At 45.0% G+C, this 25058-nt stretch overlaps 1 protein-coding gene across 4 annotated transcripts; it reads right to left on the bottom strand.

Annotated features, from left to right (window-relative positions):
• Positions 1-4690: 4690 nt before the first annotated feature.
• On the bottom strand, positions 4691-20187 carry TNFRSF10D (TNF receptor superfamily member 10d). Of its 4 annotated transcripts, XM_074338229.1 has the most exons (10): positions 19728-20187; positions 15778-15883; positions 14374-14487; positions 13567-13678; positions 12517-12590; positions 12331-12432; positions 11715-11746; positions 11072-11254; positions 8119-8193; positions 4691-6942 (listed from the first exon to the last, which is right to left on the bottom strand). In XM_074338229.1, exons 1-10 carry the CDS (start codon positions 19908-19910, stop codon positions 6937-6939), a joined length of 987 nt encoding a protein of 328 aa, XP_074194330.1. In that variant the 5' UTR covers positions 19911-20187; the 3' UTR covers positions 4691-6936. The 4 variants fall into 4 exon arrangements, with proteins under 4 accessions (XP_074194330.1, XP_074194329.1, XP_074194332.1 ...); XM_074338228.1 differs by having other exon boundaries at positions 12331-12590; XM_074338231.1 differs by lacking the exons at positions 4691-6942; positions 8119-8193; positions 11072-11254; positions 11715-11746 and adding an exon at positions 11825-12121.
• Between the last annotated feature and the right edge of the window lie 4871 nt (positions 20188-25058).

Below are 25058 nucleotides of genomic sequence, written 5' to 3'. Positions count from 1 at the left end.
CCAGACAGACAGATAAACGCGACAGCCAGAGAGACGAGATAGGAACTATTATGGACTGAATTTTGCCCCTTACTCTAACTTTATATGTTGAAGTCTTTTTTTTTAAAGATTTTATTGGGGAAGGGGAACAGGACTTTATTGGGGAACAGTGTGCACTTCCAGGATTTCTTTTTTCCAAGTCAAGTTGTTGTTCTTTCAGTCTTAGTTGTGGAGGGTGCCGTACAGCTTCAAGTTGTTGTCCTTTCAGTCTTAGTTGTGGAGGGCGCAGCTCAGCTCCAGGTCCAGTTGCCGTTTTCTAGCTGCAGGGGGCACAGCCCACCATCCCTTGCGGGGGTCGAACCGGCAACCTTGTGGTTGAGAGGACGCGCTCCAACCAACTGAGCCATCCGGGAGCTCAGCGGCAGCTCAACTCAAGGTGCCGTGTTCAATCTTAGTTGCAGGGGACTCGAAGAATTGAACTGGCAACCTTGTGGTTGAGAGCCCACTGGCCCATGTGGGAATCGAACCACAGCCTTCGGAGTTAGGAGCACGGAGCTCTAACCGCCTGAGCCACCGGGCCGGCCTATATGTTGAAGTCTTAACACCTAATTCCTTAGAATGTGACAGTGTTTGAATATAGGGCTTTAAAAGAGATGATTAAGCGAAAATAAGGCCATGAGAGTAGGCCCTGTTCCGATGCGATTGGTGTTTTTATAACAGGAAGAAATTTGGACACACAGAGAGACACCAGTGGCACACTTGCAAAGAGGGGTGACCATGTAAAGAGGCGGCAAATTTGTGGCCATCTTCTTGTTTCTTATTTTCAATCTTTTCTGTCTGTCAGTTTTACTATAATCTGTCTCAGTATGGAGCTTCTTGAGTTTATCTTGAGTTTATCTTGAGTTTATCTTGAGTTTTTTTAGTTTCCTGAGTGTGTAGACATGGCTGTTATCAAATTTGGGAAGTTTCTTCAAATAATTGTTTTCTGACCCTTTCTCTTTTCTTCTTCTGGGAGTCCCATCATCAGTATTTAATACACATGTTTGTGTCCCACAGCTCCCTGAGGTTCTGTTTATTTTTCTTCATTCCCTTTTTTCTTCAGTTCCTCAGACTTGCTAACTTCAATATCCTAACCTTCATGTTACTAATTCTTTCTTCTCCCATCTCATCTGAAGTTGAACCCCTGTAGTGATACAAAGACTCAAGGAGGTAAAATCAGAGAATGAACAAAGATATTCTATGTAACTAGTAGCCAAAAGAGAGTTCAAGAGGAGCTATTATTATCAGAGATATTATAATCATTTCTTGGTATTTACCCAAATGAGTTGAAAACTTATGCCCACATAAAAACCTGTACGTGTATGTTTATAGCAACTTTATTTACAATTACAAAACTTGCAACCAAGATGTCCTGTCCTTCAGTAGGTGAATGGATTAATAAACTGTTGTATATCCAGACAATGGAATATTATTCAGCCGTAAAAAGAAATGAGCTATCAAATCATGAAAAGACATGGAGGAAACTTAAATTAAAATCTTAGAAAGGCAAACTACAAACACAGTAAAAAGATGAGTGGGGGCGGCCAGACAGCTCAGTTGTTTAGAGCATGAGCTCTTAACAACAAGGTTGCCAGTTCGATTCCAGCATGGGATAGTGGGCTGCGCCCCCTGCAACTAAGATTGAAAATGGGGACTGGACTTGGAGCTGAGCTGCACCCTCCACAACTAGATTGCAGGACAATGACTTGACTTGAAGCTGATGGATCCTGGAAAAAACACATTTACCCCATAAAAAAAAAAAAAAAAAAAAATTAAAAAAAAAAAAAAAAAGATGAGTGGTCTCCAGGGTTTAGGAGAGAGATAAAGATGAATAGGTGAAAATAGATGAATATCACAGAGGATTATTAGGGCAATGAAACGATTCTGTAGTATAGTGTGATTAAAGATAAATGTCATTCTACATTTGTCCAAAACCCATACTATGTACAACACCAAGAGCAAACTCTAATGTAATGTATGGACTCTGGGTAATTATGATGAGTCAACGTAGGCTCATCAATTGTAAGAAACGTGCCGGTCTGGTACGGATGTTGACAATGAGGGAGGCTGTGCATTTGTGGGGGCAGAGAGTATATGGGAAACCTCTGTCCTTTCTGTTCATTTTACTGTGAAACTGAAATTGCTCTATAGAGTTCATTTAAAAGAAAAAAATATTTTATAACCCAGTAAAAAGTTGTTTTTTCTTCAGATAAATTATTCCTGTTTCTTGTCAGGAGTGTTTCATTGTATTTGATGTGTTTTGTAATCATGATGCATTGGATCTCTTGTAATTTCATTTTCTAATTTATTGTTTTTGCTCTGTTGAAAACATTCATCCAAGCATACATTCACTTTTAAGTATTATAGTTTAACCTAAGTTAAACTATACAAACTATTGTAAAATAATGAATGTTTTTATTGCCCAGAGTCCACACATTACATTAGAGTTCACTCTTGGTGTAATACCTAGTATGAGTCTGGACAAATGTAAAATGACATGTTATTAATTACACTATATTTATATACTTATATACTTACAAGTATATATTTATATACTTATTTATACATATTTAATTACACTATACTGCACAATACTTTCATTGCCCTAAAAATCCTCTGTGATTTTCATCTATTGTTACTTATTCATTTTTACTTCTCCCCTAAACCCTGATGACCACCCATCTTTTTACCGTCTTCACAGTTTTGCCTTTTCAAGAATGTACATTTAAGGTCCCACTTCCAAATACCATTACACTGGTGGTTAGAGCTTCAACATATAAATTTGGGGTGGGAGGACACAATTCAGTCCATGGTGTGAATGATGCAAGAAATATAATGGTAATGAATCATCTAGGTGGAAAGAAATCTTTGCCTATGTGAACACTGTAGGGGTTCAGAATAAGTGACCCCAATATGTGCCTCTGTGGTATGTGGATTATTTTGAGCCAAAGGCAACTGAGACCCTGCAGACTAGAATTTAAATTTGGGGCTGTGTCCATAAGAGATGACCAGAGATAACCTTTTTGACCTATCTACAGGGCAAACTACTAATTACTGAACATCTGCTCTTCTTATACTCCTGCCTTCACCTTTGAAGCCCCAAGGTGATCCTTAGCTCAGAATGCCACACACATACCTCATTTTCACTTTCTGTCTCTGAACCTCTCATGTATGTGGGGTCCCTCCCCTTCCTCCCTCATGCGGGGTTCCCATATGTATGTATATAACTAAATTTAGTTATTCTCTCTTTTTAATCTGTCTCATGTTGATTTGATTATTAGACCAGTCAAAAGAACCTTGAGGGTAGAGGAAAGAACCTTCCAGTTACACATTATCAAGCGATAAAGGAGGGACCAAGAGTAGAGGGCAATGGGAGATTCAGTTGCTAAGTGGAGTTGGAGGAATGAGACAGCGACTCAGAACAATTCAGAAGCTCCCCATGTCATATGATGTCCCGAAAAAATTCCATTTTGGGGGCTGGCCCGGTGGCTCAGGCGGTTAAAGCTCCATGCTCCTAACTCCAAAGGCTGCCGGTTTGATTCCCACATGGGCCAGTGGGCTCTCAACCACAAGGCTGCCAGTTCAATTCCTTGAGTCCCGCAAGGGATGGTGGGCAGCACCCCCTGCAACTAAGATTGAACACAGCACCTTGAGCTGAGCTGCTGCTGAGCTCCCGGATGGCTCCAAGGGATGGTGGGCTGTGCCCCCTGCAACTAGCAATGGCAACTGGACCTGGAGCTGAGCTGCACCCTCTACCACTAAGACTGAAAGGACAACAACTTGAAGCTGAACGGCATCCTCCACAACTAAGATTGAAGGACAACAACTTGACTTGGATAAAAAAGGCCTGGAAGTACACACTGTTCCCCAATAAAGTCCTGTTCCCCTTCCCCAATAAAATCCTTTTAAAAAAATTCCATTTTGATTATATAGTTATCAATCTGCTGGTATTGAGCTTTCTCAGGAAGGTGGTCCCAGGGCTCCAACACGGCATTGGGCTGCTGACTCGGTCCGTCCTGAAAATGCAGATTGTCCTCCTCATGTTCACAAGGGACCCACAGAAGGTTTGTGTGTGTGTTGGAAGGATAAGATAGGGATCAAAGGTCAAGATAAAAGACTTGGAGCTGGAGAAGAGGAATCCTCTGCAATGTACCCCACCTACTGCTGGTATAGGAAAAAGGGAGGAGAAAGGGGAACAAGTGAGCAGGAACAAAGAAAGGTTAGGCCTGAGATGAGGAAGGATGGCAAACAGGGTTGTGGAGGATTGGGACAGAGGGGTCACAGATCGACCCCAGCAACCAGGGCCAGCTCACCCCTCATGGACCCAAGGCCCCTTCCCAACGGCTCTGTCAGAGCTGGTCCGCACCATGCAGGAGCCCCACAGGCCCAGGTGCAACCCAGACACCAGCTGAGGAGGCTGTGGGGGAGCCAGCCAGGGCTGGGGTCCCTCTCCCTGGGGGAAAGAGAGGGAGGGAGGAGGAGCTGAAAAACCAGTCCCCCATGAACCTCCCCTGAAATCCAGAGTCAGGGCAGGAGACCCACCAACGCGTGGCAAGCTGAAGGCAACAAGGGGGAAAGGAAGGAGGGAGCCTCACAGCAAGATACAGCCTCGCACTCTTCATTTACTCAGCGGAGAAGGCGATGATGGGGAAGGAAAAAAACTCCACACCTCTTTTTATATAAGGTTCCTTATTTAATTTGGTCACGAAACCATAAGTACATGATGAGTGTTTTATACATAATGCCCTTCTTTATATGGTTTAATATTTCCAACAAACTCTTCAAAAGTGGGCCCCTCCACTAGAGAGAAGCATAAAAGGATACCCAACCATTAAATACAATTTTAAAAGTATCACATTTGCACTGGGTATACAGCTATAAAGAAGACAATTTCATGGGCTCATGAAACTTCTTTCTGGTGAAGACACACAATAGACATGTGAACAAATGAATAAAGCTGACAAACACTGACAAGAGTAACACTTTAGAGGCACACTCAAGTTCTCTGAGAAAGGGACAGCTGAGCTGAAACCTGACTGACAAAAATTCCTTCACATCTCCATCTGAATGTACAAAGGCAGAGCCTCTTGCACAGAAGGAACAGCAAAAGCAGGAGACACCTGTGTCTTTCAGGAAAGGAAGGGGCCAGGGAGTGACATCAGAAAGTAATAGGAATGTAAGTACCAAGGCCACAGAGTCACCCTTTCCTAAAACCTCCATGGACACCATTTCCTGAACACGCCCAAATGTTTAACCAATTCCAGTTTTGGCCCAGTCACACCAGGCCTGGAACAAGACCACGCACAGTCTTGAGATGGAAAAGAACAAAAGCCCTGAGAATTGCTTCCTCCTTAAAATTATCCTCATGAGTCTGGAATACAATGGAGAAGGGTTTTGGGAAAGAAAGGCTGAGAGAGTTTCTGAGGATTTAAAAAAAAAAAAATGATACAAGGGCAAACCTTAAGATCTCAGTCATACTAGGCCTATAACTCACAGTATTTAAGAATTGGTATTATGCGTTGAGTTGTGTATGCAGAAGGCAGGTGCTTACATCCTTAAATAGCCAATCTGGACCCAAAAAGGCAGTTCTGGGGCTCAGATTCACAAACCACCAGAAGAAAGAGGGTCCATTTAATGCTGAGTTAGTAAACATTTAACACAAATCATGAGCACCGTCCACTCTTCCTCCCTGAGACCAGATCCCTGTCCTGTCTCCTCTGAGCCCAAATGAGGCTGAAGATTCATTAACATGTCCCGAATGGCACAGGACATAGAATGCATTTAGTACCTTAGATCTCACCCAATTCCCACACTCCTCACCCACGTCCATAGATGCGAATGAGGCTTATGCACAACTTTCCAGGTCAGAGACACCCAGGGACACAGGGCTGCACGTGGATACCACATCTCTGGTCAGTTTTAAACTTTTGTCTATAGATATTATATTCATGCACCTATACAAGCATCAAGTGGGAAAGAGTGGTCCCCGTGGAATGTGCCGGTCATCTAATCCTGGACAAGCTCAAACTACATGTGAAGGAGAACTGGGAATCACCAGTGCCTACAGGGGGGACTTTTTCCTCCTATCTTCCACTTTTATATTTTTGCATATTTCTACCATGATAATCCATGTAAAAAATAAATACATTTCCACAAAATTTCTATGCTCGTATAAACACAAAAATATAAAAATAGAAAGATTCAGATCACAAAGTTAGACAGAAGTAAATGGACATCTAGCAACATTGATGGATCTTACAATATACTAAATACAGGTAGCAATGCAAGTCTATTAGATGAAAAACTGCCATGAACTGAAAAGAATAACATCCTAAAACAACTGTCAGTACACACATCAACATAAAACTATACTCCTCATTGATTCTTATACACATTTCCAGAGTTTCTTTATACCAACAAACATTTCTATGAATAAAAGTTACTTTAAGTGCATTGAAAAAGTTCTAGAACATTCCAAGAGCTGTAGGCTTTTCAATGGTAGTGTATCTTCAAGTACCGGCTGCGTCTTCCAGACTGGTGTCCAATTGTGCTTCTTCTTCCAGGAGAAAAGGTAACTAGGAAAGCTCTGGTTTCCTAAAGAGATTCCTTTCACTCAGGACAGAGCAGAGCCTGCCCCACCTTCTTCATAGACACACTTCCCAGAGCCCACCATGTGGTCCTGAATCAACTCCTTTGCTTGTCTTTCCACAAGTGTTTCCAAGGCGTCCAGCAGGGTGTTGACTGAGGCAGCCTGCCCCTTGTGGCTGAGCCAGGTCACTAGCGTTTCATACAAAGCCCTTGGGGTTCGTGACCTGAGCTCTAGCCACACAGATATCATGGTCTTGAGGCCCAACAGTCTCATGAGCGGGTTCCAGGAATTGAAGGGCACGATATTTGTGAAGTAATCAAAGAACAGCCTCAGGCCTAGGTGAGGGAAAACCACAGAGACAGTCAGGCGAGGTGGGACACCCTTTAGAAAGGGCACAGGTTCCTCAATCAGGCCTAGAACCGAGCGCCCCCTGCCGGTAACCTGTGTCTCTGCGCCCCTTACCTGCTTCCAATCAAAAGTGCATTGGGCCACCCCTGTCTGGGTCTCACCTACACCCATGGCACTGTGGGGAGTCAAGATCAATAAAGACTCCTGCCCTAATGGAGGGTGATTAGCCCACCTGGGAGGGTAGACGGATATCATGGAGAATGAGAGCAGTGTGAGATAGGAGACAGAGGCTGGGACAGACTGTGGTGCAATGGTCCCTCAGAGGAGGGAACCTGAGCTTGTCCTGAGAGTAAGGTCCCAGGGCTGCCACACCTGTACCTGTGCACAGAACAAGGGCCTGGACATGGCAAGATCTCTAGCTTCACACCCAGTGCAGCCTCACCCACAAACTGGCAGGGCTGGATGGGGACAACGCTGGGCAAGAATGTAAGCTACAATGGTACAAACCCCACTCATCTCACTGGGGATTACATGAGATGTGTGTGGAATGCACTGCACACTATTGACCCAGAGAAATATAAGGAAAGTCAGGAATACTCATTCGTATTTTTCCAATAGCTGCATTGAAGAAAATTAAAAGAAACAGGTGATATTAATTGTAATACTATATGGGACTAACTCAGTGTATCCTAAATATTAACAATTCAACACGTAATCAATATACACAAAGTTATTAATGAGACATTTTACATTCTTTTTTCTAAAATTCTTTGAAATATTGTATCTAGTATACTGTCAACTCTTCAGATTTGTCTAATCACAGGTCAGGTGCTCGGTAGCCTCCCGGGGCCAGTGGGTGCCCTGCTGGACAGCACAGCCCCTTAGGTGCCCTCATTGTGGGTAAACCTGGCCCTGAACCACAAGGGAGGAGAGAAGGACAGGGAGGTACAGAACACTGATGTGATGAAGGGATGGGATGGGGTGTAGTGAGGGAGAAGTGGGGAGATGGGAGGATTTAGGTCCCAGCGTCCCAGTGACAATCAGCAAGGGCCCCCTGCTTCCAGCATCCGCAGCTGTACTGCTCTAACAGCTATGGGGATGGCAGTTAGGATATATCCCTCTTCCCTCCACTCTTGCTCCATTCCACCCAATAAAACACTCACTTCAATGAGGTCTGCATCGTTTGCTGGAACCGACGGCTCCTTTCTCATCTGAGACCCTTCAGCTCCTGCTGGTTCCTGTAAAAAACAGCGGAGAGTTCCATTGGTCCCAGAAAGGAGTCCTGGATTCCAGAAGTGAGCCTGACAATCAGCCAGCTGTGTGAACTGGGGCACCTACCTCCCTTCCCTGGTCTCTATGGAGACGGAGAGGAACCTCCTACCCTGCACCTCTGACAGGCTGTGGCTTGTGTGCCCATGGAGGCCCACATTCTTCGTGGTAATGCTCACTCCTTAAGTGTCTGTTCAAGCTCCGACAGCTGTACACAGCTGAGTAACCATCACCCAGTCAAGACATGAAACATCCCCACCACCCCACACGCTCCCTTCTGCCCCTTCTGGTCCATTCCCATCACCCCATCAGTCACACAAGCCACAGCCTGTCAGAGGTGCAGGGTAGGAGGTTCCTCTCTGTCTCCATAGAGACCGGGAGGGGAGGTAGGTGCCCCAGTTCACAGGGGCAGGAGACAGTCACTCCCTCACAGGCACTTATATGACTCAAATGAATACATAATGGGGCATTTGGGCAAATCTAAATAAGTGTTTATTCCACGATAGTGAATGTGCCTTGATCAATAATAATGGTCCAAAATAATAGTCTAAGGGAAATGAAAGCCTTATATATTTTCCAGGACACTGAAAAAGCATTTGGTAAATTTAAACTCCAATTTTGTGTTTTAAAAAAGACCTCAGAAATAAGGGCTGCATCCACAATGATGAGATTTCCCGTATTAAACAAAGACCAATGTCCTTCTCAGCAGTGACAATGGAGGCCTCCCCAGCAAAGTTCAATCGAGACTAAAACACCTGCCTGCTGTCAGCATCCCTGAACATTGTTCTGGGCATTCCGACCCTTACAGCAAGAAACAGAACAAAAGCACGAGGTGGGAGCTCTGAGGGGAGTGGAGAAAATAGTCATTGTTTCTGTATGATAGTGTTCTTATAAAACTCTAAGGATTAAACAACAATACTTAAATATGAACATATATATGGATGAATGTTAAAATTGCAGGCGACAATAAAGGAGAAAAGAGAATCACAAGACTATCCAGCTCATAAGGTTATAGAACAGAGGAAATACAAAGCCACAGCCTCGACAAGAAATAGAAGGACTTCATCTAAAGAAAAACACATACCTAGTTGAGCTGTTAGCAAACACTTGATTTGACAGGTTATCTCCCTTCGTAAGAAAAATATAGAATATTGAAAAGATTCCTCGTAGATTATGAATTTAACGTAACATAACATAATGTCAATGAATGTTTAGAAATAAGAGGAAAGCTGATGTATAATTCTAAATTTCATTTGGGTAAAAAGAATCAATTTTGAAAACAGGGACGTGAAATTTTTTCTATCAGATAGTAAAACATATTAGAAAGTTTCATGGCAGAATATTATAAATAATAGAATCCCTTTTGTGTAAATAAAATATGCTGGTGTACATATGTATGAACACACACACACACACACACACACACACACTCAGACGGCATATATACAAAGATATTGGGAAAGAATCACAAGAAATTGTCTCTTGTTGTTAACTGAAATAAAAAAGCCAGAGACTGGAGAAGAGTGTGCCAAGTTTCGCTACTCACTGAGAACCTTTCTGTACTAAGTAAATTTTCTTATCGTGGATATGTATTAACTACTTTGAAAATGTGTCAAAGTGATTAAATTAGATGGAGAGATTATTGACCATTTTTGTTGGTTGGTTTCCTGTTTATAGCTCTTTTTATGATTTTTAGGTGAGGTGTATCAATACAAGAAAAGAACAGAAAAGAAATGTGGAGGTGAAAAGAGATAACTGCCAGATAGCCATTCACAGGCAATAAAGGAGGGAGGAGATAGGCAGATGAATATGGGAGAGTCAGACCTTAACTGAAGTATCTGGAATGAGACAGGGACTCAGAACAAGTCAGGGAACACCTCATGACATGTTGTATCACAAAATAAATTTCATTCATATTATATAGCTATCTACTGCGAGTCAAATCATTTTTAAAAGCCTACCTAAGATCAGAGAAATTTATCTTATCTTTTGCTGCATGAAGAACTTTCAAAGCTTGTGAGCAATGAAAACATAAATATACCAATAGATTAATTACTTAACATACAAAATACTGCATACTAAAATTAAAATTTTAGACCAAATGAAAGAATAAACCTTCATGAATGGAAGCTCACGAGAGCTTGTCGTAGAAAAACTTTCACAGACAAGACACCAATGACTTGCAAAATACTTACAGAAAAGCAAGCATTAGTCAATTTTTTTCTAGTTACCAAAAAAGATGACAACTAATGTCATATTAAACCTGTTGAACTGATATGATCCCAGACTGTGTGTGTCTATGTGTGTGTGTGTGTGTGTGTGTGTGTGTGAGTGTGTTTATGTGTGTATACAGTAAAAAGTAGTTCAAGCTACTGACAAAGAAATTTTACTTCTTTCAGGAAGTGAATCTACAAGCATGGTCAGAAATAGGGACAAATATTTATTTTTAAATTGATTCAACTTAATTTTGAAATAAATTTGAAATTCTGAACATTATAAGGAATGGCTTAACATTATGTGACAATCACACAGTGGAATGTTATGTAGCTCTAATGCCATCATTCAACCTTCATGGGAATAGCTCACTCTGTGGCTGCCTGTTCTATACTCTAGGGATATGAGTAACACACTACAGATAATAAACAGAACAATCTGTAGAGCTGACAGTCCACATATCGGGTGGCGGGCTCCCTGTGCATGCAGCCCCTCCCCCTGCAGGGCCTGGTCTCCCTCCATCACCACGTCCCCAGGAGACAGGGGACCAGACCAGCATCGGCCTTCCCCTGTTACTACCACAGTCCTGGACAAGCAGAAGGCCAGGGCCCCTCATGGCTGTCACCCACTCACCAGCAGATGCTCGGCTTCCACTGGGGACTGTATGAGGACACCTTCCAGCTCTGCAGGCTCCTGGTGTCCCAGTTCCTGCTCAGAGGCCAGCGTGGACAGTGAGTTTCTGTTGCTGATGATCTCGTTGCGGGAATTGTCCACAGCCCCAGGCCCTCTTGGGGGACACGAGCGCCGGAAAATGACCTTGGGAAGGCAAAGAGCTGACTCAGGAGTCTACACCCAGGTTCCATGCAGGGTCTCAGGGGACACCGTGGGTTCTGCTGCCCCACGCCCTCCCAAGGCTGTCCCCTCAGGATGGCACAGGCTCAGCACATCCAGAACTCTGCTGCTGGCACCAGAACCCTGGTGCTGTGCTAAGAGGATTCAGCACCTCTGCCTGACACCCTCACACCCCAGGGTGCAGGGCTATGGGTGAGGGTGTCACAAGCAGCAGGAAGGACAGCGCTTGGCTTGCCCCAGACCCGTGGGCCGCTCCCAAAGGACCAGTTGCCCTCTTACAGTCAGCCCAGGCCCCCCGGTCACTTGAGACAGCCAGGGGCAGCAGTACAGGGCAAACTGGGACCATGCCCACCCAGGGCCTTGCTGTGGGCAGGAAGCAGTTCCTGAGGGCTGATGCCACCAGGTCCTGGAGAAACCAACTCACTGTGTTCACGCACTCGGGGTCCACTCCACAAGCTGGAAGAGAAGGGGTGTCTGCGTTAGCAGTGGGGAGGGCCCTCTCAGCAGCACCTCCCTCCATAAGGACAGTGCTGGGGACAGGGCGTGGGCTGGGGGCTCAGACACTGAACGAGCAGCTCTGGGGCCTGGTGACAAGGAAGGGACCGTCCAACTCTGGAACACTCTCAGGAGGGGGAGAGAGGGGAAAGAGGTAAAATTAAACATGAATCTAATATCTGCTGGGTTCTGCTCTGACCAAAGCTGTATAAACGCACCTGACTCTCTCCTCCTGACTTTTGTCATCCAATTGACACCTGTCTGCCCTGCTGGGGGCCCTGAAGAACGGGTCCTGCCTTCCCAGACGTGGCCAGGGAGATGAAGTGACTGTCAGCCCTGAAACAGGGGGACTGATGATCCCGACCCTGAAGAGGTGCAGGTGAGGGGAGAGGTGGAGGGTGGTCCCAGAGAAGGAGACTAAAGCCAGGCCAGAGAACAACAGGGATTTGACATATGGAGGGAGGGTCTTTCTGTCTGAGAAACAGCGGGAAGTGAGGGGGGCAGCAGAGAGTGGCAGCGCCTCCCCGTCATCCCGCCAACCTCACCTCGAAAGATGCATTTCCGGTGATAACATGCACATGCACTCAGCAGCAGCAGCACGGCACACACCGTCCCCGGTACAATTCTAAGCACCAGCTCTGAACTGCCTGAGGAGGGAGAGGGTGTGGTTGGCGGCCCCGGGCTGGTCACTGACTCTCCAGGAATCGGTGCCTCCCCAATGGCCTGGGTACCTGATTCTTGTTTGTCACACTTGAGGTCGCTCCAGGGGGTACAGGGCTCAGCTTCAACCATGCCATCAGGGCACCTAGGCACAGACATAGGGAGGTTGTGCAGGGGTTCTGTGAGGAAAGAGAAAGAGAAAGAGGGAGCAGCCTCCCACCCAGTATCCCCTGACCAGAGAGTGGAGGAAGAACAGTCTTCTGTCTGCACTATGAGTCCCCTCACCCCCTTGCTGGGTTGAAGACCGAGCTGAGCATGGCCCTTTAGCCCGTAGGGCTCCTGCTAAGTGTTCAGAGCTGCACCTTCTACAGGAGCTGGGCCTTCTCTGTGAGGCCTGCACTGAGCTGCCCGGGCTGCAGGGGGAGCCCCCAGGAGGACATACCTCACTCTAGGTCAACAGTCAGGAGCCCTGTGGGCACAAGCTGAGCCTCACCCTCCAGTCCGCCTTTAATACAAGGAACCTCTCGTCCTCCACCTGTTGACTGCCCCTACCAATCACAGCCAAACTGGAGGTCAGGGGAGAGTGAATCACTACTGGCCCCTAAATCCAAAAACTAGGGAAATGATGCATCTCATTGAGATCGTAGGGGCCTAGGATTAGGGAATCTTGAAGGACATACAAGGTCAGTCTTGTTCTGACTTTGTAGGTTGTGGGCACTTTTCTCTGCATGGACCTTCCCTGAATAACGAAGTATTTAAGAATACATTTTCTGACTTAATTGGAATAAAGGTTGATATAACCCAGGTTGGTCCATGTTATTTCCTTCAGATTTCCAAAACAAACAATTCAATCATTTCTGAGGGCTCCTAAAAGTACCATGGGCCCTAAGAAGCAGCCTACTGTGCAAATGGAAAACTCAACCTGCAAAGGGGAAATGTGCTGAGGAGGTGTGGGAAGGGAGCGCTGCAGGGGGCAGTGTGAGGACGTGCAGATGGCAGAAGAGGGGCCACTATAGGCTCAGAAGACACCAAAGGAACAGGGAAGCCATGAGGGGGTGTGGGGGCATCTCTCTGGTGGTTCCCTTGAGTTCTTGGGGGACCCTTTGTCTCCCATGTCTCACCGAGTGCTGCACGGCTGGCATAACTCAGGGGAATTTTCTTCGAGGTATGTGCCAGGTTTGCATTGACACTCCCTGTCTTTGGTCAGGGTGCATGAACTTATCTCCTCTTCACCTGGAGATAAAGGATAATATTTGGGGGATATGTTTCCCTCACATGTCCCTCTATCCTTTTTCACCACCCACATTCCCATTCACTGTTAACCAAGTAATGTGGGGGGCCATTTCCTGCACACAAAGGATAGCCACCCTCCGCCTGTCACCAATAGAGGCATGGACCATGATTCATTATTTATTACATCCAGATTGGGAAGAAATATATTTAGCTCATGTTTCATTAAGCAGGGCGGGGTATAATCTGAGAGACTCTGGGTGGAGAGGAACCCGTGGGCGACTTCCCAAAACCTAGCTCTGCTGGAGAGGCTGAGGAGCCTTGGGCCGGGAAGGCTGAGGGAGGTGGAGCACTGGCCTGGAGCACGGAGCTCAGGGCTAAGAGCCATGTGCCAGCTCTAACCAGCACTTTTCATCTCAGCCACACCTTCTATGCTGTAACTAGAGTCCCCCCATCAAGGGACAGAATATCATCCTGCTTCCAACTGATGGTCTAAAAGAGTTCCCTACTGTGAGCCATGCGTTATAAAAATAATTTCTGTTTCCATTTGATTTTCTTGACCTAAGACATATCATGAAAATGGGGATGGTGAAGACCAAGTAGGGCTGGAAATCAGGTTGCTGACTCCCCATTCGATACAATTCCCATCACATCACCTGGCACCCTAACTGGACCCATGGGGTCGACAGGGTCTCTACCTGGACGGCAACTGGAACAGACTTGGCAAGAAGGGAGTTTGTTTGAATAACTGGTGAAATCCATCCCATGTGTGCATGGTGTACAGTCTCCACTGAATTCTGATAGATAGAATCCTGGGAACAGAGAGGAAAGCTGGTGAGTGAACCCCCACAGGACTACCAGAGGCTGGCAGTGGTGGCTAGTGGAAACCATTTTCGGCCATCAAAGGTATCAGAACAGAAAAATCCACTCTACCTGTCCTTAGTTTTTTCTCCATTTGTATATCTACCACATACCTTAGACCAGCACTGCCAACAGAAATGTATTACCACACATATTCATAGTTGCCATGTTAAAAGAGTAAGATGAAAAAGGTCCAATTAATTTGAACTATGTATTTTTAACCTAAAATACCTAAGATAATATAATTTCAACATGTAATTAATATAAAACATTGAGATATTTTACTTTAATACCTTACTCAAAAAATGAAACCCATGCTCCCTCCACAGTATTGAGGGTGTGAGATTTGCTTCCACCTGTCCTTGTGACCCCTTGTGGGGGCAGAGCCCCAGAAAGTAGTTTCCAGGCTCTCGGCCTCACATAGACAGGTGCTGGCTCAGGTAGTAGTTGGCCATCGGCTGTGATTGCATGGCCATCAGCTGTGGCTAGTTGGCCGTCAGCTGTAACCAGTGAGCCATTGGCCACTAATATAACTGCTGTGGCTATGCTAGCAGAGAGAGAAGAGAATGGGGGCTAGCAAGAAGATGGCGGCTGGGCTGGCAAGCGCGGATTGCAGTTAGGATGGTGGATTGTGGACGGTGTGGATTCAGCCTCCAGTGAGACTATAGTGCCGCCAGGGAGAATATAGTGGTATGACTCCCCTACCTATGGCTCCGTGGGTGTTCCTTTTTGGCCTCACTGTATCCTGTGTTCTTATGTGGGGAGCAGGAGATGAGACCCCACAGGCCTCCCTGCACGACACCCCTTCACCCCCCCACTCACCCCAGTTGCCCCATCGGTTTGCCTAATCAAGCCTACCCCTTGCCCCCTGTGGCCATGGTTGCTGGGAGGCTCTCTCAGGACCATTCTACCTGACTCTCAGCACCAAAGACAGTGGCTGTCTGCACCAAAGTCAGCATCCCCAGAAGCCTCACCAACCTGGCCTCTGTTCCTCCCACCACAGAAGTATCTTCACAGTTCCAATCTCATCTCTCTGTCACAATCATCAGCCTCACTGGATGCCATCCTAGAAGGAGACCTCCAATAGGGCATGGGCCTCGTGCCCTCCACTAGCACAGTGCCTGGGACACAGAAGGCATCTAATAACTATGGGTACAGAACCAGGAACTGGAGCAGTCAGAGAGCTGGAGGACCTGGAGACAAGGGAGGGGCAAGCGTTGGAGATCACACTTAGAATGTACCTGGAGAACACTCCCTGTCCGAGAGGCTGTGCTTCCCTTCCTGTGGGGCAGCTCGTTGCTGGTGAACTCTGTCCTCCCCTGTGGTCATGGCTGAGGCAGTGGGAACCTGTTCAGACAAAGCAGGGATGGGCATGAGTGGCTTCCAGACTCTCCTCCCTCCCAGGTTCCCTCTCACGTTCACCTGCCAAAAGCAAACAGAACTGGCACCTTTCCTCTAGCTCTAAACTCTCCTTCTTTTGCTTTCATGTTTGTCCCTTGGTCTTTGATAGCAAGTAACTTACACTTGAAAAAGTTTTCGGTATTCTTTTCTCTTACACTAAAACAAAAACATATATTTCTCTTACAGTAAAACAATATATTTATTCCAGAAAATATGGGCAAGGGAAGTTTTTATAAGAATACAAAAACTATGTGTCACCCCTTCATTTAGAGATAGCATCCATTATTTTGTGTCTTTTAGTTCTTTTATTTTCTCTCTCTCACACAAGTATTTTTAGTAATGAGGGTTAATACTAGGTGCACATTTTTAAAAAATCAGGATACAATATCACACATTACAAAATAAACTCTGGTTTTAACCTGACACGCTGTCTCCAAAATGAGGCTGTCAACATACCACAAAATACCAGTCACACAGGTAGAGGGAATAGCTACATAGGGATTTGGGTCAGGATCTCTGTGTTAAAAATGACATGAAATTGAGTGGGGTCTGAGGACATTAATGTGGTTATGTTCTGATTTTGAAGGTACTGTTGTTTACGGGCGTGAATGTCCTCATTTGCAGAAAATAAACACTGAAGTATTCAGGCATATTATTTATCATGTCAGCACTGATTTTTCAACTGGTTCAGAATAAAAGGTATTTCCTCTACCTGCGTGACTGGTATTTTGTTTAGCTTTTGCAACTTTAACAGAGAGTGTAGAAAGTGAAAGTAAGCGAAAAAGAAAAAGTCAAAACAAAAACAGTCTACACTGAGCCCAGTCCAGCTGAGAGAATGGATACAAGATAAAAGCAGTCCTCTCCCACATAAAAACCTGTCCAGTATTTGGTGGCAGCTAAGCTCCGTTTCCCTGAGTCCTCCCTTTTCCAGGCTGGGCCTCAGTGGTCAGGCAATGTCTGTGTCTCTTTTCTCTGCTCGCACAGTGCTGTTCCCTCCTGTCGTCCCTGGTTCTCCTCTCATGGATTCTTTGCCTCAACATTTAATTATCACCATGTTCAAGCACTTAATAAGTTTAAAGACCTGTACAATGAACTCCCATATACTCACCTCCTGAACTCTATAACTAATATTTTGCTATATTTGCTTTATCACCTATTTCTTTCTCTATCCATCCTCTGTCCATTCATCTGTTTTATTTTAATGATGAAATTCTGTTGCAGATTTGGTACATTTCTCTTAATACTTCAGCATGTATTTCATTAACAAGCATTCAATATTGTTTACAGTTTTTTTTAAAATGGTAAAATATGCAAAGAATGAACTGCACAATTCTTAAGGGTACCACTCAAGAGTTTTGAAAACTGCATACACTTGTATAACTCAAATCCTCCATCTAGATCATGGAACATTAGCATTATCCCAGAGATTTCCATCATGCCCCTGCTCAGGTAATTCTTGTCTGCATCAGCCCCCCAAGGGGAAATGGCCTTTAACAGATGCAGGAAGTTCTTCTCTGTCCTAATATAGTCAGAGCTTTGATTTTGAAAGAGGGGTAAGTGTTCTCACATGCCTTTTCTGCATCTATTCGGCTGTTCATAGTTTTTCTCCTAAACACTGTTAATATAGTGAAAAACAATGATTAATGTTCTTATGTTAATCCAACACTTATTCCGGAAATTAATCTCACTATGTCATGATATTTATCATATTTAAATATTGCTGAATTTGGTTCACTATTTTTTAAGGATTGTTGCATCTATTTTTAAAAAGGTCATTGATCAGTATTTTCCTTCTTTTGAAATGTTTTTGTCAGGTTTTGGGTTTAAGTTACGCTAGCCTCATAAACCACTGAAGAACTATGTTTTCTGATAGAGTTTGACTAAGATTGGTGTTATTGCTTCCATAAATATTTCTAGAATTTACCATTGAAACAACTCAGGCCTACGGTTTTCTTTGTGGTAAGCTTCTAGATAATGAATTCCAATTCATAAATAGGTACAGGGTAATCGAGTTATATTTTCATTTCGTGTCCATTTTGTAGGTAGTAGTTTTCAAGGAACTGTCCATTTCACCCAAGTTGTTTAATTTATTGTCATAAAGCTATTCATAAGATCCACTTTATATGCTTTTATTGGATGCAGACTTTGTTCTGACATCCATCATTAGTTCCTGACACTGGGATTTTACATTCTATCTTTTTTTCTTTGTTAGTCTAGTTAGAGGTTTATTAATTTTGTTGACCCTTTCACAAAACCATTCTCTTTTTATTTTTTGTATTTGTGACATAACAAGACATATATATGTATGTATATTTAGTCTCTGCCCCCAGTTCTTGAAACAGCTCCTAAATCCCTCTAATTCCTCATCCATGCAGGCGATAGGAGCATCTTTAGTCCTAATGAGACTGCTCCAGGTGGTCTCCTTAACAGTTTCAGGGTCTGGACTGGTCACCAGAAAGACCAAGCTTGGCTTGTTCAGCCCACCCCCATCCTTCAAGAAGGGAAAGGAGGTGGGGATTGAGTTAATAATTGATGATGCCTATGTGATAAAGCCTCCATGAAAATCCCTAAATTATGGGGTTCAGAGAGAGTCCAGGTTGGTGAACACATGTTGGTGCTAGGAGGGTGCTGTACCCCAACTCCACAGAAACAGAAGCTCCTGCACTTGAGATCCTCTCACACCTCACCCTATGTACCTCTTCACGTGGCTGTTCATCTGTATCTTTCATAATAAATCTATAAACGTGTTTCCCTGAGTTCTGTGAGCTGTTACAGCAAGTTATCAAACATGAGGACAGGGTGGTGGGAACCCTTGAGTTATAGGCAAGCCTGACAAAAGTGTGGGCAACGTGGGAGCCCACTGCTTGGGACTTATGTCTGAAGTGGGGGCAGTGTTGTGGGACTGAACCCTTAACCTGTGGGTAGTTACTGTCAGAGTATTCTAGTTCACTGATTTCCGACTGAACCCTTAACCTGTGGGTAGTTACTGTCAGAGTATTCTAGTTCACTGATTTCCGTTCCTCCTGGTTACTTCCTTTGGTCAAGCTCTCAGCTCCGGTCCCACCCCTTTCTTCCTGACCAGGGCCAAGCACCGGAAGGGAAGTGAGAGACCGTGAACCCCAGGGAATGAGATCACACTTGGTTGCAAAGCCCAGCGAGCCCTGCCTGGCACGGTGTCGATGGCGGGATCGACGGTCAGGTCATCCCACTTAGGTCAGGGCGACGCGCTTTCGGGCCCCAAGAGCCAGTGCCTGGGAGGGTGAGGATAACGCCGGGGATCTGGTTGAGCCGTTTTTCTTACCATAGAGTATTCCGTTCATAAATGTGTACGTGTTTGCTATAAACTTCTTTAATAACACAGAACACGGCTGTTGAGTGCCCATAATCTCACTCCCAGCACAACTTAACCCTTTCGGAGTATTTTCTCAGCACATGCTAAACATCCATAGAATATACCGTAACGATGACGGCAGGTTTAACCCATTTGTAACAGGCTTTAGAATTTAAATACGCGGCAAATAAAGAGAGTGAGAGAGATAGGAAGGGGAGCGAGAGAGAAAAGAAAGAAAAATGAATCCGTCTGTCATTCTCTGAGGCTTGTGCGCGAAGGACCCGGAGTGGTCGGGCGGGCTGGGTCCTGAGGGGCGATGGGAACCCGCTCTTCTGACTCTGCCCGGAGAGCCCCGGGCACACGGTCTCCGGAGCAGGCACCCACCGTCCCCACTCCCCAGTCCCCTCTCAGTCACCATGCGCGCCTCCCCGAGCCAGGAACGCCGGCGGGGAGACTTACCGGCCACAGGAGAGCGAACACGACGAAAATCAGGGTCCCGGGGTCCCAAAGCGGAAGCCTTGCTCCCCGCGCCCGCACGGGGGCTGGAGACCGCGGTGCCGGGGCTCCGGAGGCGGCCAGTGCTCTGTGTCCCCGCTGCCCCGTGCTGTTGCGGGGCGCTCCTGGTCCGGATAGAGTCTTCATCAGGAGTCGTCTGTGTATTTCGTGGGGCGCGGAAGACCCCGCAGCCTGCGGATGCACGGATGCCCGGCGTCTATACGCCCCCAGCCCTGCTCCACTGTTACACCCTGGCACCGCTGAACTTCAGTCCGCGGCGAATGTGAGGCAGGGTAGACTTTCTCAGGTCTATGTAATTATTTATTTCTCTAGTGAAATCAACTTCTGGCTCAGAAGAAGAACTTCATGATTTCACGGGAAGGCAGAAAGACTGCGACCCAAACTTCCCGGAGGCGGCTACCCTGGAGGTGTGATTCATGCAGGAGCCTGCCAGCACCAATAGGAAGGGAGGCGTTTGAAAGCTCCCAGGTCCTGTCCCCTTTCCCGGGCAGATGCCCATTCTGTTCTTAAACATTGAAATACCCTCCTGTCGTCTGACTACAGCCTTGTGCCAACTCCGATGCTGCCCCACCATGTCCTCCCTAACCAGCTTCCATGGATGTGCGAGAACGTGAACTTCCAGGAAGGAATATACAAAAAAGAATGGCTTCAACTCTCTTCCAACCTTTTCTTTAAGTCTTTGCTTTTTCACTTAACAATATATCTTGAATATTTTTCCATACATGTCCTTTGAAATCTCCCTCACAATGTTTAACAAATTGCACAGATTTCCTGCGTTAGCCTGTAAGAGACTGTTAGCATAAGAACTGCTACTTTAAGGTTAAGATAGGGCTAACAGCCCTGAGGTTAAAATAACCTAATGGCCTAATTGTTAATTCCAGGAAGTGGGCATAGAGACCAGATGTTTAGTAGCTTATCTCCTGCTCTCTGAAGCTATGGAGGTTTTTGTAGCTTATCTGTAAACTCTGAAGCATAGCTCAACTTGTACTCCCTAAACATAGCTCAACCTGTACTCCCTAAAACTATAAAAAATTACTAAATGCCTTAGCTATGTGAAAATTGTAGTTTAACTTGTACTCCCTAAAACTATGGAAAATTACTGAGTGCCTTAGAAACGATATAAAATCCTTAGCTTTAAGGGCTGGGGGTCCTTGTTAAAACCCGCTGCGTCGGGCAGAGACAGGGACCCCAGCTAGCCGGAAATAAACCTCGCTGTGTGACTTGCATTATCGTGTGTGTGTCCTCTGTCTGTCTGAGGGGTGGACGATTCCGAGACTTATCAAGCCCTGGGTTAAGACTCTAGTGGGAAGCGTGGAGGAGAGCCGAGTGAGGGACAGCTGATGTTCTAACTATCGTGTTTCCCCGAAAATAAGACCGAAGCAGACAAGCAACTCTAATGTGTCTTTTGGAGCAAAAATTAATATAAGACCTGGTCTCATATTATGTTAGATAAGACCAGATCTTACAGTAAAATAAGACGGGGTCTTATATTAATTTTTGCTCCAAAAGATGCATTAAAGCTGATGGTCTGGTTAGGTCTTATTTTCTGGGAAACACGGTAGGTGAGCCTGGGTGATATGGGCTCTCATCTGTCGTTCTTATTCCTGATGGCAGAAGTGGCCTCTGCAAACTTTCCTGCCCCTGAAAAGCACACAGGCTCTCCTAGTCTGGAACGAACTGCCAAGCAGAGTCCCCACAGATGGCAGGCAGCACCTCACTCTGTGTGGGCAGTTGTGGGTGGGGGGGCTGTGACAGAAGGAAGGGGAGAGGAGCCCGAGGAAGTTTTCACTACTCACTGCAATCATTCTGTATTGTTTCAATTTTCTCTTATTTAATGTTTTAATGTCTTTTATAAAGATCAACAGTGGTTAACCCCGATGGGGGAAATTATTGGATACTTCCTTTTGGTTTTATACCTTCTCTTTACTTTAAAAAAACAAACAAACATGTGGTGTTGATGCAAGAAAGGAAGGAAACACAATAGTCTGGGTGGATAGAGACCGAGGTCCACACAAATATTTGACCGTGACAAAGGGACTAAAAGCAGAGGGAAGTGGGAGAATCAGTTGCTACATGGAGTTAAAGGAGGCTGACTCAGCACAATCAGAGTAAATCCACACTTCATATCACAACAAACACATTTTCTAAGTGGATATATAGCTATATGCCATAAACCAAATCATTTTAGAGGCCTCCTAGGAAATTAGAGAAGTTCATCTCTCTAATGTTGGATGGAAGACTTTCTAAGCTTATGATCAATGAAAAAAAAAAAGTATAGATTTAACTCCTTAAAAATTTAAACTTATGGAAATAAAAATGGAAACATACTAGGAATCTGTTGTCCTCATTTGAGAAAATGAATGACATGTCTTCACAAACAAGACAAAAATCATAAAAAGTTCATTTGACTAGATTCAAACAAATAAAACGTGTGAAACACAAGTCAGTAAACAGAAATGATTATGAGAATAAAACAGAGAAATGGCCACGTAATTTTTCTTCCAGTTAGTAAAAATGAAAAAACAGTGGTGATGTCAAATCAAAACTATTGAACTATTGGTTCAAACCGAAACTGTGTGTGTGTGTGTGTGTGTGTGTGTGTGTGTGTAGAGACACGGGAAAATGACAGAGACACGGGTGGGACCATGGGGTCTCTCAGGAACTCTAGCTGAGAGGGAGAGCAGAGGCCTAAAGTCCAAGGAAGGGGAAATGTGTGTCCATGAGCTTGCAGGCCTGAGACATCTGCCCACTGATGAGCATGCAGAAAGGCCTGTAGGGAGAGAGAGTGAAGGTGGGCCAGGAGGTGCGGGAAGCCCACAGGAGAGGGGCCAATCAACCCCAGCAACCAGGGCCAGCTCACCCCTCATGGACCCAAGGCCCCTTCCTAGCTGCTCTGTCAGAGCTGGTCCACACCATGCAGGAGCCCCACAGGCCCAGGTGCAACCCAGACACCAGCTGGGGAGGCTGTGGGGGAGCCAGTCATTGCTGGGGTCCCTCTCCCTGGGGGAAAGAAAGGGAGGGAGGAAGGGCTGAAATTCCAGTTCCCCAAGAACCGCACCTAGAAATCCAGAGTCAGGGCAGGAGACCCATCCACGCAGGGCAAGCTGAAGGCAACAAGGGGGAAAGGAAGGAGGGAGCCTCACAGCAAGACACAGCCTTGCACTCTTCATTTACTCATCGAAGAAGGAGATGATGGGGAAGGAAAAAACAATCCACACCTCTTTTTATATAAGGATCCATATTAATTTGGTCATGAATCCATAAGTACAGGAGTATTTTATACATAATGGCCTTCCTTATATATGGTGATATTTCAACAAACTCTTCAAAAGTGGGCCCTTCCACTAGAGAGAAGCATAAAAGGATACCCAACCATTAAATACAATTTTAAAAGTATCATATTTGCACTGGGTATACAGCTATAAAGAAGACAATTTCATGGGCTCATGAAACTTCTTTCTGGTGAAGACACACAATAGACATGTGAACAAATGAATAAAGCTGACAAACACTGACAAGAGTAACACTTTAGAGGCACACTCAAGTTCTCTGAGAAAGGGACAGCTGAGCCTGAAACCTGACTGACAAAAATTCCTTCACATCTCCATCTGAATGTACAAAGGCAGAGCCTCTTGCACAGAAGGAACAGCAAAAGCAGCAAATACCTGTGTCTTTCAGGAAAGGGAGGGGCCAGGGAGTGACATCAGAAAGTAATAGGAATATAAGTACCAAGGCCACAAAGTCACCCTTTCCTGAAACCTCCATGGACACCATTTCCTGAACACGCCCAAACGTTTAACCAATTCCAGTTTTGGCCCAGTCACACCAGGCCTGGAATAAGACCACACACAGTCTTGAGATGGAAAAGAACAAAAGCCCTGAGAATTGCTTCCCCCATAAAATTATCCTCATGAGTCTGGAATACGATGGAGAAGGGTTTTGGGAAAGAAGGACTGAGAGAGTTTCTGAGGATTTAAAAAAAAAAAAAAATGATACAAGGGCAAACCTTAAGATCTCAGTCAAACTAGGCCTATAACTCACAGTATTTAAGAATTGGTATTATGTGTTGAGTTGTGTATGCAGAAGGCAGGTGCTTACATCCTTAAATAGCCAATCTGGACCCAAAAAGGCAGTTCTGGGGCTCAGATTCACAAACCACCAGAAGAAAGAGGGTCCATTTAATACTGAGTTAGTAAACATTTAACACAAATCATGAGCACCGTCCACTCTTCCTCCCTGAGACCAGATCCCTGTCCTGTCTCCTCTGAGCCCAAATGAGGCTGAAGATTCATTAACATGTCCCGAATGGCACAGGACATAGAATGCATTTAGTACCTTAGATCTCACCCAATTCCCACACTCCTCACCCATGTCCATAGATGCGAATGAGGCTTAGGCACAACTGGGTGTCAGGGACACCCAGGGACACAGGGCTGCACGTGGATACCACGTCTCTGGTCAGTTGTAAACTTTTGTCTATAGATATTATATTCATGCACCTATACAAGTATCAAGTGGGAAAGAGTGGGCCCCGTGGAATGTGCCGGTCATCTAATCCTGGACAAGCTCAAACTACATGTGAAGGAGAACTGGGAATCACCAGTGCCTACAGGGGGGACTTTTTCCTCCTATCTTCCACTTTTACATTTTTGCATATTTCTACCATGATAATCCATGTAAAAACTAAATACATTTCCACAAAATTTCTATGCTCGTATAAACACAAAAATATAAAAATAGAAAGATTCAGATCACAAAGTTAGACAGAAGTAAATGGACATCTAGCAACATGGATGGATCTTACAATATAATAAATACAGGTAACAGTGCAAGTCTATTAGATGAAAAACTGCCATGAACTGAAAAGATAACATCCTAAAACAACTGTCAGTACACACATCAACATAAAACTATACTCCTCATTGATTCTTATACACATTTCCAGAGTTTCTTTATACCAACAAACATTTCTATGAATAAAAATTACTTTAAGTGCATTGAAAAAGTTCTAGAACATTCCAAGAGTTGTAGGCTTTTTGATGGTAGGGTATCTTCAAGTACCGGCTGCGTCTTCCAGACTGGTGTCCAATTGTGCTTCTTCTTCCAGGAGAAAAGGTAACTAGGAAAGCTCTGGTTTCCTAAAGAGATTCTTTTCACTCAGGACAGAGCAGAGCCTGCCCCACCCTCTTCATAGACACACTTCCCAGAGCCCACCAGGTGGTCCTGAATCGACTCCTTTGCATGTCTTTCCACAAGTGTTTCCAAGGCGTCCAG

Source organism: Rhinolophus sinicus, linkage group LG07 (genome assembly GCF_036562045.2).
Source record: "Rhinolophus sinicus isolate RSC01 linkage group LG07, ASM3656204v1, whole genome shotgun sequence".
Classification (NCBI taxonomy): Eukaryota; Metazoa; Chordata; class Mammalia; order Chiroptera; family Rhinolophidae; genus Rhinolophus; species Rhinolophus sinicus.
The sequence above is the reverse complement of the archived record's forward strand: the minus strand, read 5'-3'. Positions and strand labels throughout refer to the sequence as shown.

Bases quoted from the DNA above. Each gene is read 5' to 3' on its own strand.
- TNFRSF10D (XM_074338228.1), bottom strand. From the start codon at position 19,910: ATGAAGACTCTATCCGGACCAGGAGCGCCCCGCAACAGCACGGGGCAG. The intron at 12,591-13,566 runs GTGAGACATGGG...GTCTGTGCCTAG, and splicing joins TGCCAGCCGTGCAGCACTCG to GTGCCCTGATGGCATGGTTG. The intron at 8,194-11,071 runs GTGAGTGGGTGA...TGTTTTTTACAG, and splicing joins TGGAAGCCGAGCATCTGCTG to GAACCAGCAGGAGCTGAAGG.